General features: G+C 45.0%; 1 protein-coding gene across 2 annotated transcripts in view; it reads right to left on the minus strand.

The window, feature by feature from the left end:
* Positions 1-812: 812 nt before the first annotated feature.
* Positions 813-16,295, minus strand: part of POLR2B (RNA polymerase II subunit B) — a 726,171-nt gene continuing 710,688 nt past the window's right edge. For both annotated transcript variants that reach the window (XM_077475735.1, XM_077475736.1), the window contains 2 exons: positions 14,111-14,306; positions 813-1,949 (listed from right to left, as the gene is read on the minus strand). In XM_077475735.1, coding sequence (XP_077331861.1) covers positions 1,860-1,949; positions 14,111-14,306 — 286 coding nt within the window. In that variant the 3' untranslated portion in view covers positions 813-1,859. The remainder of the gene's footprint in view (positions 1,950-14,110; positions 14,307-16,295) is intronic.

Raw genomic sequence — 16,295 nt, forward strand, 5'->3', positions numbered from 1 at the left:
TCATGACGTCGCTTCTGTGTTTACTATTAGGAGACTGGAATGAAGCCACTTACGGCTTCATTCCAGTCCCTGCCCAGCAGCCGGAGGCATCGGATCGTGAATTGGTGCTCCCGATTGAGTGGGAGCACCGGAAAAAGGGGGCGGTGGGAGGGGGCTTTTAGCCGCAACGGTTGTTATGGCTGGATAGCCAATCGCCCGCTGTTAACAACTGTACCGGGATGATGCCTGCAGGTGCTGGCATCATCCCAATATAACCCCCGGAAGCCCAGTACGCACATCTGCGTACGCTCAGTGGGAAGGGGTTAAGATCCATGTTGGATCAAAATATTTTAATTTAGTTGTTTAGTTTTGGTGCTTGGACCAGGCAAATATTACTGCAATTTTTTATAGGCAATGTGGTAAAGTTTGGTGTGCATGTATACAGTTTTTGAGCATAAGAACTTCTAAATGTCAACTTGATACTATAGCTAGCTCTAGTCACAGAATTATTTACTTCCTATGTAATTTAACTAGAAGAAATTAATAATGGATACTTTATTTCAAATTGATTATTGAACAACAAAAAATCTAAAATGTTTCACTGTGAAGGCAGGGTTAGACAAAAGATAAGTGTTGAAGTTTTCAACACACATAGGTCTCATATGTACTGTATTAAGGCTGCTTTCATACTGCTCTGTAGCAAAACTTGTCAAAAACACGTGCATTTTTGCGGTGTTTTTGATGCGTTTTCTGGGTACCCGACTCCAAGCATGCACCTGTAAAACATGGATATGGGACTAAACAAAAAAAAATTACCAAAAACACAACAGCGATGCATTTTTGATGTGTTTGCCACATTTTTTATTTCATTTGGTAGCTATGATTTTGGTGCAGTCAATTTCAATATCAATTTCTCTTAACATTTAATAACTTTCACTACTTCCTGCTGTTAGACAAAGTTGAACATGCATAAAAGAAAATAGGTTTCTAGGAAGAAAACACAAGCTTTTCCTAAGTTAGACAGTTTATACATAGCCCTACTATCTGAAGCAGTACTTCTAAAAACATGTTTGGCTTTAGCTAAAATGGTCAAGAGTCAGAACCTATATTGGTTTTTATTTGTGTCCTTAAAGTGGTTGTATACTCGATTTTTTAACTTTTACCTACAGGAAAGCCTATAATAAGGCTTACCTGTAGGTAAAAAAAATATCTCCTAAACCTGTGCGGTTTAGGAGATATTCCCCTCGGTATGCGCCGCTGACTGCAGCGGCGCATGCGCACAAGGGGATTCTCGGCCTGAAAATTCGGCAGTGGCCGGCCGGCCGAAATGAAATCTCCCACGCACATGCGCAAGAGTGACGATATCGCGGCTCCGGCCACTCACAGCGCCGGAGCCGCGATACCCGGAAGAAACGCAGAGGGAGCATGTCAGCTCCCTCGGCGTGGATCGGGCCAGATGTCGGGGCCTCGTTCTAAGGTAAGTATTTCATAATGAGCTAGTATGCGGTGCATACTAGCTCATTATGCCTTTTGCTTTGCAGGTTAAAAAAAAAAAAAATGTGCGGGTTTACTACCGCTTTAAGGAAATTCCTCCACACTATTGAAAGAAATGATGCGAGGTGAGATCTCCTAAATTGGGACACAGACTGCTGTATAAAAATAACAGATGCTCTTACCTACTCTATACAAAACACAAAAATAAACCTTGAGTTACACTTTTAAATCTACAGTCCATGTCCTATAAAACAAAACAAATGTGATACAACCATACTGCATGTCCCATATCGACAAAAAAATATTATTCTTGGGTTGATACTGTCATATCCATTAGAACTGCCTATTGAGCCCATAACAGTGTTTTTGAAACAGAAAAAGTTGAACTAGGATGACATCATGCGTGGGGCAATGCTCATCGACATAAGCTCCTGAAATAGAAGTTTGCAGGCATAAGGCATGCGCACCAAGGATATCTAAAAAAAAAAAATGAAAAAAAAAAAGTCAGACTTAATATAGAATCATACTGAATTAGGCAGCCATAGGATTGTACACTAATAATGTGATATGAATACATTTATATATTCCTGCATATTTGGGGGTGTAAAATGACAGAGCTCCAAATATAATTAAATGACTTTTGTGGAACTCTGTCCTATGTCAAGCTTCTAATACTGGAAAGTGAAAATTGAAGGTAAAAAGGGGTGGCATGTGCTTTTTTTCCCCTTTTTAGCCTAGACATAATTCCAAATTTCCAAACAATGTTCTAAATTTGCAGCTTTTCTATTTAAATCTGCAAAATGTCTGACTTGGATGTTTTTATGACGTCTGCAGTTGCACAGTAATACTGCTGAACAACCCCCCCTCCCCCCCACACAGATTGGGCAGGATTCTCCAACCTCACCTCTTCATTATGCTGTCTATAATAGGTTGGTTGGTTTTGCCCTTGCAGTATTACTGCAATGAAAGACAAATCAACCAGCACTAAACATATAAAATAAAATATATATAGAACTCGTAATTAAATACTGCAGCTAGAATACTATAGGTCAAAATACCAAATCCCACGATAAAAATTAAAAAATACAACAGTACAGCGCAGATAAAACATAATCCACAAAATTATAATGTAAATAAATAAAACAAAATGCAGGATGAAACCAAATCGACACACATCCATGCACGGATCAGCATTTTAAAGCAAGCGGGTGACGTCACGGCTAATGTCACGTGGTAGAAGGGATCACATCATCACTTTTCTTTGCTGGAAGGAGACTCGTGGACTCTTGATGCTTACCTCATCTATCCTGCATTTCTTTTTATTTACAGTATTACTGCAATACCTCCTATTAGACAAATAGCACTGTACATCAAACATCCAGCATATTGTCAAAATGCTATGCCGCTAAGGACCACCGTTATACAGAACACAAAAAGTGGAGTGATGTTCTCCATACCTACTCAGCACTGCAAGTCAATCTGTTAAAGTTCAAAGATATCCTTAACAATTTAAACATTAAGATTAGGGACCCAGAGGACCCCTTTACCAGTTCAACTGGGGAAGAAAGGGGGGGGAGCAGGGTGGTGGACATGTATTTCTGTAGTGCTGGTATTGTGTGTATAATATATATATATATATATATATATATATATAATGTTTATTCACCAGTGTGCCCATGAATGGCTGCCACTGACCACCGATGATTGCGACATCATTTTTCTTTTCCATAAGGTAGAGAGATCAAACGTGAATGTGCAACAGCATACCTGTAAAATCCTTTTCTTGGAGTACATCATGAGACACAGAGCCTAAGTAATAACTTAATGGGTTATGGGCCACCTTCACGTGTTGACACTGGTATACCCAATACAGGAAGTTGACTCCCCTATATAACCCCTCCTCCTTACAGGAGTACCTCTGTGTAGCAAAGCAATATACTTAAACCCCATAAAAGAGGGGAGGGACCTCTGTCTCATGTTGTACACCAAGAAAAGGATTTTACAGGTAAGCCGTTATAAAAATCCTATTTTCTTTATTGTACACCATGGGATACAGAACCTAATAAATAAATGGGACATCCCATAGCAATGCTATTTGAGGGGAGGGAGAGACAACCCGTAGGTCACCCCCAGACCTGAGGACTTATACTGCTGCCTGCAGCACTCAAACGCGATAACCTCACACCTCCTTACAGCCACTTGATAAAATTTGGTGAATGTATGCACTGAAGACCAAGTTGCGGCCTTGCAGATCTGTGCCATGGAGGCCTGGTTGACGTACTGCCAAAGAACCACTAACAGACCTGGTAGAGTGCGCCTTAACCTGTAACGGGGGGAATTGTACCCTTTCAGTCATAAGCTTGAAGTATCACTTGTCGAATCCAACAGTGGATTTTGACGCTGCGTGTCCTTTCTTAGGACCCTCTGGCAGAATAAATAAGACATCAGTCTTATGAATCTGAGCAGTTGTCTTTAAATAGATTTTCACTGCTCTCACCACATCATGACAATGTAGTGATTTTTCTTTCCTGGAACATGGTTTTGGAAAAAACAATGGCAGGACAATATATTGGTTCAGGTGAAAACCTGAAACTTCTTTTGGCAAAAAACCTGGACAAGGGAGTAACACCAGTCTATCCTCATGAAAAACAAAATATGGCTTTTTACAAGAAATAGCAGCCAATTCTGAAACTCTCCTTGCCGAGGATATAGCAACCAAGAATACCAGCTTCCTTGTCAGAACGACTAAGGGAATATGCTGTATCGCTTCAAATGGCTGTTTTTATAACACTGACAAAACAAAATTTAAGTCCCAAGGGCTTAAAGGTGATTTAACTGGCGGATTAATCCGCATCACCCCTTGTATAAAACCACAAGTCGTGTTTGAAATCAAATTCATAAGGCTGAGACTTGGCCCTTATTAGTACTCAAGGCCAACTTCATCTCTATGCCTAATTGTAGAAAGGCAAGAATTCTGCCTATGATATATCTCCGAGGGTGCCAACACCTAGATTTACGCCAGGAAACATAAGGCTTCCAGACTTTAACATATAGCTCTGGATGCTGGCTTGCTTGCATCAATCAAAGTAGAGATAACTGACCCGGAAAGCCCACGTTTCTTCAGAATGTGGGTTTCAATAGCCAGGCCGTTAAATTTAGAGACCATAAAGAAGGATGGAATATCGTCCACTGTGAGAGCAGATCTGGCCTTAGTGGGAGGGACCATGGACCCTCCACCGCCATCTTTATGATTTGTGTGTACCATGATCTTCTGGGCCATGCTGGTTCTACCAGAATTACTGGCCTTTTTTTCCAGCTTGATTCTGCAAAGAAGTCAGGGCAGCAACTGAATAAGGGGGAATGCATAGATCAGTGGACACAAAGTTGACTAATGTCATTGTCCTGGATGCTAGAAAATCTACGTCCGGAGTCCCCCATCTTTGGCAGAGAGCCTGATAAATGCCAGGGTGAAGAGACCATTCCCCTGGGAATAACTTCTGGTGACTCAAGTAGTCCGCCTGCCACTTGTCTACTTCCGGGATGAAGACTGCCGATGGGCAGAAAAGATCCTTGCCCAAGTAAAATATGGTTCACCTCTCTGAACCGAGAGGCTCTTGGTGCCCCCTTGGTGATTGATCTAAGCCACAGCTGTGGCATTGTCAGATTGGATCCTGACAGTACAATTCTTTAACCTTGAAGTCCAGGTTTTTAGAGCCAGACTCACTGCCCGAATCTCTAGGACGTTGATGGGCAAAGCCATCTTGACCACCTTCCTTGGACAGTCTTTTCTAGTACTGCTTCCCAGCCTGAAAGGCTGGCATCTGTTACTACTTACCAGATAATTGGTCTATAGGATTTTCCCTTCAGCAGATTCTGGGTTCAAAACCACCAACTGAGACTTTGGGCCACTCTTGGGGACAGCTGCATTGGCAAATCCAGAGCTTGGATCATTTTGTTCCGAGCAGACAGCATACTGTTTTTCAACAGTGTTGAATGGAACTGGGCATAGGGGATTGCTTCGAATGAAGCCACCATCTTTCCTAGCAACCTCACGCAAAGGCGAATTTAGGGATTTCTTTTGGATCTGACCATCCGCACCAGCTCTTGTATGGAGCTGATCTTTGCCGAAGGTAAAAACATTTTCTGGGCTGTCTCTATAATCAAGCCCAAATACTCCAGCCTTATTAGCTGTTTAAAGGAGTTTTTTTCTAGGTCAAGAATCCAACCCAGACCTTTCAGGTAACTGGTTGTAATGCGTACACTTTGCTCCAAGCGAACCACTGTCTGGTCTATAAACAATAGATTGTCTAGGTACGCCAGGACTGTTATGCCCTGTGCCCTTAACCCGGCTAGAGGTGGGGCCAGTACTTTTGTGAACACCCGGGGTGCTCTATCTAGTCCGAAGGGCAAAGCTACAAACTGAAAGTGCTGTTGCTCTACTTCGAATCTCAGAAACCTTTGATGAGCGGGAAATATAGGGACATGTAGGTATGCATCCCTGATATCAATGGAAGCTCTTTGCCAGACTTCTGGGTAATATAGAAGTCTTCCCCCTACCTTGGTGAGGGGAGACGCCTCTTCATGATGAGGCTTTAGCATTCCACTTTGCAGATTTGCGGCCCCAGGTCTTCTTTTGAGTCTGGACCTGACCCTGAGACTTTCCTCTAGAGTCTGACGGCGGAGGCAATCGCCACTGCCTAGAGGCGGATGACCCTGGTGCAGGAGAAAAAGACCATTTAAATTAAGGACCTTTATCTTTTCTTTTGACTGGCAAAAAGAGCACTCTTCCCACTAGAAATTGTTTGGATATACTCATCCCAAAATAGTCGCTCCCCATGAAAGGGGAAACTAGTCAGAAGCTTTTTGCAAGGTGCTTCAGCTGACCAACTTTTTAATCACAGGGTCCTACGCATGTGTATTTGCACGAGCACAAGGCGGGACACCTGGTGAATAGAGTCTTTCATGGCGCCTATGGTAAAACATAGCACCTTTAGTTCGGCCAACTCACGGGCCTGTTGTGCAGGAACCTCTTTAAGGTCGTCTTTGAACTGGTCCTTTAGGGACTGACAGATGCCTATTGCAGTGACTGCAGGCTGAGAAACTGCACCAGCCAAGGAAAGAGTATTTTAATAGAAATTCCAACCTTTTATCTGTTGGATCTTTAAGCATTTGTGCATGGTCTACTGGGCAAGTAAAATTTTTATTGATGTTGGAAATTGCAGCGTCAACTGTTGGTACTTTCCATCTCTTTGTGAATTTCTCCTCCATGGGATAGAGAACGGAAAATCTCTTCTGGTTGATCCTATTCAGCATAAACAAGTTTGATGAAGTTTGACAAGTGCGATTAAAGCCGCTAATCTTCCTTCTAAGCCCTGTGGGGCAGAGGAGAAAGCATCTTCAGTCACGTATACAGGGGCTGAAGTGTGAGAAGCAGTTGCACCACCAATAGGTTCCAATGACTCACCCTGGCATGCCATGTCTGGTATCTCCGGAAAGGATGATCACTTACTGTATATAGTATAGCATTACTGGAGTCCCCAGCGCCTGGGGGTGGAATTTTTGGTACCTTTGAGGTAAAGCTAGAAGTCATAATGCTAAGCACAAAAGCAGAGGCACGTTAAGATAAATATACTATTGCTGATTAATAGTAGTAACTGCTACCATACAGATCAGCTTTTGATGCTGAACAACAATTGTATTTTCCTGTACTGGAAATGCCTGATACACCGCTTACATGACCCAGCGCTCCTGTGTCCTATGTGACAGCCTCTACTCTTCAGCTGCTCCAATGGAGACTGTTTGTCCTAAGAGCGCCGGCTTTATTGAAGAGGTTTCAGGTGTGAGCCTGTTTATTGCCCAGTGCACACGGTGCTGCCTGCCTTTGCCACGCCCCTTCAGTGACCTGCCCTCCTTTAATGACTGTAGTGCGTGCATGGACCGAAGGAAGGAAGGCTGTAGCCGCTATGAAAAGGCATCTATTTGCTTTAAGGCAGGTAAAAACAGAAATGTTTTAATTCACATAAACTCTGTTGCTGCTTAAACCCCTATGTTTAATAAACCGCCCGCACTCCTCTTTCTTTTGGGGGGGGGGGGGGGGGATTTATATCTAGCAGTAAAGGATATACTGTTTAGTGCTGTCATTTTGTCAAAGTAGTAAAGATATTCAGACATATGGATGTAGTACAGCTTTTACACAAAAATAATACTGCTGTTTGTAGCTGGACACAAAGCTACTGAGATCACAAGATATTTTTACTCACTCTAGAGGAGATTAAAGGCATTACAGTATTTTCATATTGAAGAAAGGAAGGCATAGGTGGACTTTGCAGTTCCAAAGCATCTTCCCTTACCTTATCCTCGCTGCAGGATACCACTGAAACAGACAGACTGAAACTATACCAATCATGGCAGGCAGCGTTCGTAACCTTCAAAGACTGGGTCCCTCATAGCTGTTCCACTCCTTTGGGCCTGTATAGCACCCCTCAGGAAATCTTTAGGTGATGTAGCATGACCAAAAAGAGTCCTGGTTCCTAGGGTCCAACCCTCAAAGAGAAGTGTTACAGTCAAAACCTTGTTCTTCTAAACGAGGCCTGGGTACCATTCTGTGGCCTCAGTGGTGTGGATGGATCTGGTTGTATAGGTTTTTTAAATCCAGTATGGATCCCTCCTGGAGCTCCTCAGAGCACATCTTCACTCGTGACCAACACCTTAGACACTGGGGAAAAATAGGATTTTTGTACTCTCTGTAAAATCCCTTTCTCTGAAATTCATTGACGGACACAGCTCCAGTAATCTTGGCCGTAGGGATATTACACTACCTTCAGGAGAGGACTAGGCAGAACATGTAATACATGTGAAAAAAGAACATTACAGTTCCGCCCAGGGGGCGGTCCCTCTGGTAATAACCCCTCAGCCTGCTTCGTGCAGCTCAGTACGTCAACAAGCAGTAATACGTAAACCAATAGGAGGGGAGGGTGCTGTGTCCGTCAGTGAACTTCAGGGAAAAGGATTTTATGGGGAGTACAAAAATTCTATTTTCTCTTTCGTTCATTGACGGACACCGTTCCCATAATCTTGACCGTAGGGACGTCCCCAAGAAGCGTCATAATGAGGGGTAGGAACAGCAACATAACTTCACACACAACCATAGGTGCTCCCCAACGGGGGAGTCGCCATCTGAACCAACCGCAGAACTTGCGGTCAACCTATGCATCAGAGTGCATTCAATTCAAGAGAGGTAACTTTCTCTTTTCTTCTCTCTTTTCAGAAGATAGTGTAAAATTGCAACATTACACGGCCGCCTGCAAAACTTTGCGGCCAAAGCAGGCATCAGAAGATGCGCTTACATCCACTTTGCAGAACTTTGTAAATGTGTGAACAGACGACCAAGTCGCCACCTTACATATCTGGGCTACTGACGCTTGATGTTAGAAGGCCCAAGAGGTCCCAACTGCCCTGGTGGAATGGGCAGTGACAGGAAAGGGGGCACCTGCCCCTTTAAGGCATAAGCTTGGACCACGATCTGTCTGATCCACCTGGAAATAGTGGACGACGAGACCGCCAATCCTTTTTTCAGACCAGCTACCGAAACAGAGTCTGACTTCCGGAAGGGAGCCGTGGCAGACCGATAAACCCTTAAAGCGACCACGTCCAGGGAATAAAGGGCCACCTCCTTAGGATGTGTCGGTTTAGGACACAGAGATGGTAACACAATGTCTTCACTGAGGTGAAAAGCCAAAAACACCTTCGGTAGAGAAGAAGGTTGCGGACGCAACACCACCTTATCCTTGTGGATAACCAGATAGGGCGACTTGAAAGACAAGGCCGCCAGTTCCGAAACCCTCCTGGCCGATGTAATGGCCACTAGGAAGACCACTTTCTGAGAAAGTCATGGGAATTTCCCTGATGTTCTCAAACGGTGGTTTCTGAAGCGCCGATAGCACCAGGTTCAGATCCCATGGAGGCAAGGGTGGACGCACCAGAGGGACTACATGCTGTACCCCCCCTTGTACAAAGGTGCTCACTAGAGAGTGAGATGCTAGGGGTCGTTGGAAAAAGACAGCCAAGGCTGATAGGCTGTCCCTTGATGATGCTTAAAGACAGTTTCTGGTCTACTCCTCTCTATAGGAACAGCAGGATCCTGGAAACGGAATAAGTGCCTCCTCACACATGAAGATATAAGCCTTCCACGCACAATGGTAAATCTTCTGAGAAGAAGATTTTCGTGCCCTCAGCATAGTGGAGATTGCAGAGTCTGACAGACCTCGATTCCTTAGCCCCTGGCCTTCAACAGCCATGCCGTTAAAACCAGCGACGGTAAAGCAGGATGGAGAGTCAGACCTTGAAACAGAAGGTCTTCTCGAATCGGTAACCGCCAGGCAGCGTCTGGATCCTGATCAGACGCCCTCTCAGTCTCATCGACCATGTGGAAATGCATAGCACATTGATCGGCAACTTGGATTTCTCCCTCGACCAGAGGCCCTGGGTTGAGTGTACTCCCAGTACTCCACCCCAGCCGGTCTGGCTGGCGTCCGTTGTGATCACTGTCCAATGTAGAGGTAGGAACGACTTCCCGGACCGAAGTGCTGGAGATCTCAGCCACCAGAGAAGAGAGCACCTGACTAACTGGCTCACTTGAATCTGTTGATAACAGATTTGTCCCATTTTGCCAATATCTCCTTTTGCAAGACTCTGGTGTGAAATTGGGCATATGGTACTGTAAGGTACACCCCTCTGGTTCTGCTCGAGCTGGACTATTGTGGTCACTGGAAAGACTCTCTAACCGGTTGGGTAATCAAGACACCATGCACGATGTATGGTTTATCAAGAGTACAATTCTTTATTCCGTGAACATTGAATATATACACTTAGAGATTACACAAAGCACAAGGGGGAAGGCCCCTTGGGCAACCAATCATATACATCCACATATATGTTAGTCACACAATAAGCAATTTTGGGTTATTTCTGCCCAGAGATAGTTTGTGTGGAACATGTCTAAATATATGTTTTTAACCTTTAAGGCTCTTACCATATCTTGAACATTGACGGCAGGCCAATGTTCCTACTACGCCCTATATGATCTAAGTATGCAAAACCCAAATGTCAGCTGCGACCGCAAGTGCATCCTGCTTCTTGCAAACTTCACTTCAGAAGAAACTTGCAAAGCATAGCATGTGGAGCAGTTTCACTAACCTTTCTCATATATCTGTTTTTGCAAGCAGACTCTAAATGTAATAAGAGGAGTATAAACTTAAAGGGTGACACTTCCTATCCTTACAGGTACCGCCTCGAAGGAGGCCACCATAAGGCCCAGGACTCACATGCAGAAGCGTATCGACGACAACCTGCGGTTCATCAACGGCTTCACCGCGGCTCAGAGTCTACAGTTTGTCTGAAGGGAGAAACTCTCGCTTCCATGGAGTCCAGCAGTAAGCCTATGTACTCCAGGCACTGAGTCAGCAAAAGCACCGACTTTTTAAGTTTGAACACCCACCCAAATTCCGGCAAGGTTTGCATGGTGATCGCCACATCCTCCTTTAATTCTGAGGCGGAAGCTGCTCTCAGGAGATCGTCTAGGTAACTCACGATTGCGATCATGAGTTGTCGCAACAACGGCAAAATTGGAGACAATACCTTTGTAAAGACTCGGGGTGCTTAAAGTGGTTGTAAACCCTTACAAACCACTTTGACCTACAGGTTAGCCTAGATTAAGGCTTACCTGTAGGTCCAAGCAATATCTCCTAAACCTATATGGTTTAAGAGATATTTGCCCGAAAACGGGCACCGCTGTCTACGGCGCATGCGCCGTAGACAGCGGCGCACTAAGCGCGGCATTTCCAAAAATGGAGCTGCCGCGCGTGTCGACTCCCGTGCGCATGCGCGGGAGTGACGTCATCGCGGCTTCGCCGAATGACAGCGGCGGAGCTGCGAGACGCCACCAGCAAGATGGATGCGGCAGACTACAGGGGACAGCGGCGACATCGCTGGCTCCTGTGTCAGGTAAGTGACACATAATGGGCTACTATGCGATGCATAGTAGTCCATTATGCTTTGCCTTTGCAGGGAATGAAAGAGGAGGTAAACCCATCAGGGTTTACTTCTTCTTTAAGTCAAGCCAAAGGGGAGAGCCACAAACTGGCAGTGGTCTTCCCCTTTTGCAAATCGCAGAAACCTCTGATGCCTGAGGCATATGGGTATGTGCAAGCATGTGTTATGGATGTCCAAAGATGCCAGGGAGACCCCCTGATGGAGTGCAGCGACTACTGAGCGAACCGATTCCATTCTGAACATCTGTACTTTCACAAAGCATTTGAGGGCTTTCAGGTCCAAGATTGGACGTACCCCTTTTTTTTGGGGGACTACAGATTGGAGTAGAACCCCTGAAACCTTTCTGTTTCCGGAACAGGCACCATCACCCCGCGGCTTGTCCCTTACCGCCCCCAACAGGGCCTTCTTGCGAGCCGGGAGTAAAGGTATGCTGGAGGGGAAGAATCTGTCTGATGGCCAAGAGAGGAACTTATCTTGTAGCCGGATGAAATCAGTTCGCAGACCCATTGGTCGGACAAGCGAGAGGCCCACCAGGCTGAAAACTCCTGAAGGCGCCCCCCCCACGAATGACAGGCAGGGACAAACCTTCATGTGGAAGCACTTTTGCTTGCTGGCTTGCGAATCCAGGGTCACTTCTGTCCCTCAGTATTCGTCCTGTTGGACTAGGAGCATTTTGCTGAAGTCCCGGGAGGACGAAAAAGCCTCTTGAGTGGAAAATAAGGGCCCTTGCCTGCGGTGTGGCTTTTTACTCTTACTTGACTGTGGGAGCAAGGTGCTCTTCCCACCTGTGACATTAATGTCATCCAACGAGGCTCCAAATTGCCGCTCACCAAGGAAGGGTAGATCCGTCAAGACTTTAGATGCCTGGTCCGCAGACCAGCATTTCAGCCAAATCAGGCGTCGCAGCACCACTGCCGACACTGATGCCCTGGAGAACAAGGGAAGCATAACCAGGGCCGCGTCAGACAGGCTTGCACTAACTGGTCTGTCAGTTCCACGCAGACAGGCGAGGCCTGCTGCTTCTCCAACTCATGGTGCAATAGTTTTGCCCACTCAGTAAGTGTCTGCGACTAATGCTGTGGCCAGTACTGGTCGTATCACTGACCCCACTACAGTAAACAAGGAATGGGAAACTGCCTCGGCCTTCCTGTTGGTAGGGTCCTTAAATGCAGGAGTCCCTTCTACCGGGATTGTGGTTACTTTGTTTAACCTGGATACTGGGGGAGGGTCCACAACCGGAGGAGCTGACCATTTTTTAAGAAGGCTCTCCTCAAAGGGGTAACACACCACCATTCTTATTTTTACAACCTTGCGCCCGCACACCGCCTCCACCCTGGCAACAAACGTTTCAAGGATTGCCGACAAAGCGTCCAAAGGCACTGCATTGTTTGCAGACGAGCCGAGGTGCAATTGCAGGGAGTTCTGGGGAAGAAACACCAGTTTCTGAAGCCATGCTGACCAACTCTGTCTGCCACCCTTGGGGACTTAGGACAGGTGCTCAATCCCACCCTCCTTCTGCAAACTGAAGGGCCCCCACCGCAGGACTCACCACCCCGACCGAGTGCTGGGCCATGCTGTTAAAGGTGCCTGTGTCCAGTGTCAGCTCCCAGGTGTCCAGAGCAAAAAACTTGCAGAGAAAAACTGAGGTACTCCTGGAAGGAGAAGGTGTTATATAGGGGAGTCAACATCCTGCATTGGGTATACCAGTGTCAACACCTGAAGGTGGCCCATAACCCATTAAGTTATAACTAAGGCTCGGTGTCCCATGATGTACAATAAAGAAATATATATATTGTGTAGGGTTGTGTTGCCTGAATGAGTACATACACAGGCTAGCAGTACTCAAGTAGTAAATTACAGTTTACATTTTCACAGTGAATGTCACATGCTCTGCTTTATGAATGAGACTTTCATTTTACACAAGAAATGTTTAGAAAATATTTGCTAATCTTTGGAGAAATTGCAATTTAAGGAGGAGTTTGGGGGAAAAAAAAAACACCTATATGGCTGCAGCTATCGTCCTTGGTCTCTAAGCCAGAGAACTGAGTAATCATGTAACTGCTGATCACTCAGTTTGCGGGCCCCCTCTGCGCTTTGCCCCATCCAGTGCTCACTGGAGCAAGAGAGGCAGCAGGAGCAGTGTGCTGAGAGCCTGAGTCAGCTTCTGATCAGGCATCTGAGTGGATCCCAACATTGTTGTTGGAATCCTCTCAGAGACTGGAGTGGCTCTGTAATAAGTGCAAAAGCGTATTCCTGTTCCCACCTGAGAAGTATGACCAAACAAGCTTTGGCCAAATTCTACTTTAAAGGGGTTGTAAAGGTAAATGTTTTTTCACCTTAATGCATTCTATGCAGTGCTTCTCACCAATGCGAGGGAGCTCGCATTAACGTGAGAAGCACCTGCGGGAGGAAGCAGAGACAGCCGCCGAGGGACCCCAGAAGAGCAGGTTCGGGGCCACTCTGTGCAAAACGAGCTGCACAGTGGAGGTAAGTATGACATGTTTGTTATTTTAAAAAAATAAAAATTTTTACTTTACAACCCCTTTAACATAAATGTTACATGAATGAAGATAAATTGATAACTTACTTGTGTTTTGTTTCGACATCCTCTGCATTCGTAGGTGTGGGTTCTGGTGTTTGCAATTGCCATTAATCCACATAGATTACAAACATGTACTTGGTAGGGGTCAGAAGCTTCAAACAATCTTTCACGAAGAAATTGTGCAGCACCATGGGCTATTTGACAGTCACGTTCCATTTCTCCAAAACGAAGACCTCCATCACTGAGTCAGACAGCAGTCCAAGAAAAAATTAAATAAAATTTACACACCTATATGGTAATGGCTCTGTTGCAACTCAAAATATGGTTATAAATATTGTTCTTCATGGGGATTATGGTATATCATTGTTACACTTAACAAGGAACATAGTTAACCGGTATCTGAAAAGATTATGGATAGAGGGGTATTTTTCTACATGGGGATTAACCACTTAAGGTCAGGCCTCTTTCAGATTTGGTGTTTACATGTTTAAAACATTTTTTTTTTTTGCTAGAAAATGACTTAGAACCCCCAAACATATATATATATATATATATTTTTTATTTTTTTTTCTAACACCCTAGAGAATAAATGACGGTCATTGCAATACTTTTTTTACACCGTATTTGCGCAGTGGTCTTACAAGGGCACTTTTTGGGGAAAAAAATGAACTTTTTTGAATAAAACAAAAAACAGTAAAATTAGCCCAATTTTTTATATTGTGAAAGATAATGTTAGGCTGAGTAAATTAATACCCAACATGTCATGCTTCAAAATTGCGCCCGCTCGTGGAATAGCGTTAAACTTTTACCCTCAAAAATCTCCATAAGCGACATTTAAATTCTATAGCTTGCATGTTTTGCGTTACAGAGGAGGTCTAGGGCTAGAATTCTTGCTCTCGTACCGATCGCGGTGATACCTCACATGTGACTACCGTTTTCATATGCGGGCGCTAGTCAGGTATGTGTTCGCTTCTGTGCGCGAGCTCGTCGGGACGGGGCGTTTAAAAAAAAAAAATGTTTTTCTTTCTTATTTTACTTGATTTTATTTTTACACTTTAAAAAAAAAAAAAAATGGATCACTTTTATTCCTATTACAAGGAATGTAAACATCCCTTGTAATAGAAAAAAGCATGACAGATTCTCTTAAATATGAGATCTGGGGTCAAAAAGACCTCAGATCTCATATTTGGACTTAAATGGGGGGGGGGGGAAGTACCTTAAGACCCCTTTCACACCACACCGCCCATAGCGTCGGCGGTAAAACGCCGCTATTTTTAGCGGCGTTTTACCGCCGGATTTGCGGCGCATTTCGGCCGCTAGCGGGTCGCTTTTACCCCCGCTAGCGCCCGCGAAAGGGTTAAAACCGCTGACAATACGCCGCAATAGCGGCGTTTTGCCGGCGGTATTACAGCGCTGCCCCATTGATTTCAATGGGGAGCAGTGGTGGAGGAGCACACCGCTCCAAAGAAGCTGCTGGCAGTACTTTTTTCTGACATCCTGCCAGCGCACCGCTCGGGGCTTTCACACTACACAGAATGGTGCAGCTTCTTTAGGGCGAATTGCAGGCGCTATTTCTAACGCTATAGCGCCTGCAAAACGCCCTGGTGTGAAAGGGGTGTTGAGAGGTATGGGCGGAAGTGAAATTTTGACGTCGCTTCCACCCTCCTATGGTATAGACACGAGTGGGGGCCATCTTAGCCTCACTCGTCTCCATACGCAGCAGTGGAAAGGACCCAATCGCCTCCGCTGCTACGACGGCTCCGGTAAGGCAGCGGAGGGCACGGGGGGTGGCACCTCTCCCGCCCCCGATAACGGTGATTTCGCTGCAAACCTGGCGCGGAGACCCCCATTATCGCACACAGGATCGCCTACTGTAAAGAGGGATATCTCGGTTGTGGTAGCAGCTGCTGCCGTTACCGAGATTTCCCTCTTCAAAGTACCGACGTATATGTACATGAAGCGGTCCTTATTAAAGGTGAAATATCATGGATACGCACCCTCAGAGAAATATGGGTATAATTGCTCTTCAGGGAGATTATGGATGGAATATCATGGTTACGCTTAACAAGGAACATTTAATCTATTTATGATAAAAATTTGAATACAATTATTTTTCTACATGGGGACTATTGGTGGAATATCATAGTTACACATTCTGGTAGATCATAAAATTAATGTGGCATGCAATGCCAAGCTGCAGTTTCTAAAGTGAGCAAAATTCTTCTATTGA

This window comes from Lithobates pipiens, unplaced genomic scaffold, assembly GCF_037356315.1.
Source record: "Lithobates pipiens isolate NorthernLeopardFrog02 unplaced genomic scaffold, aLitPip1_a1.2 Scaffold_13, whole genome shotgun sequence".
Taxonomy (NCBI): domain Eukaryota; kingdom Metazoa; phylum Chordata; class Amphibia; order Anura; family Ranidae; genus Lithobates; species Lithobates pipiens.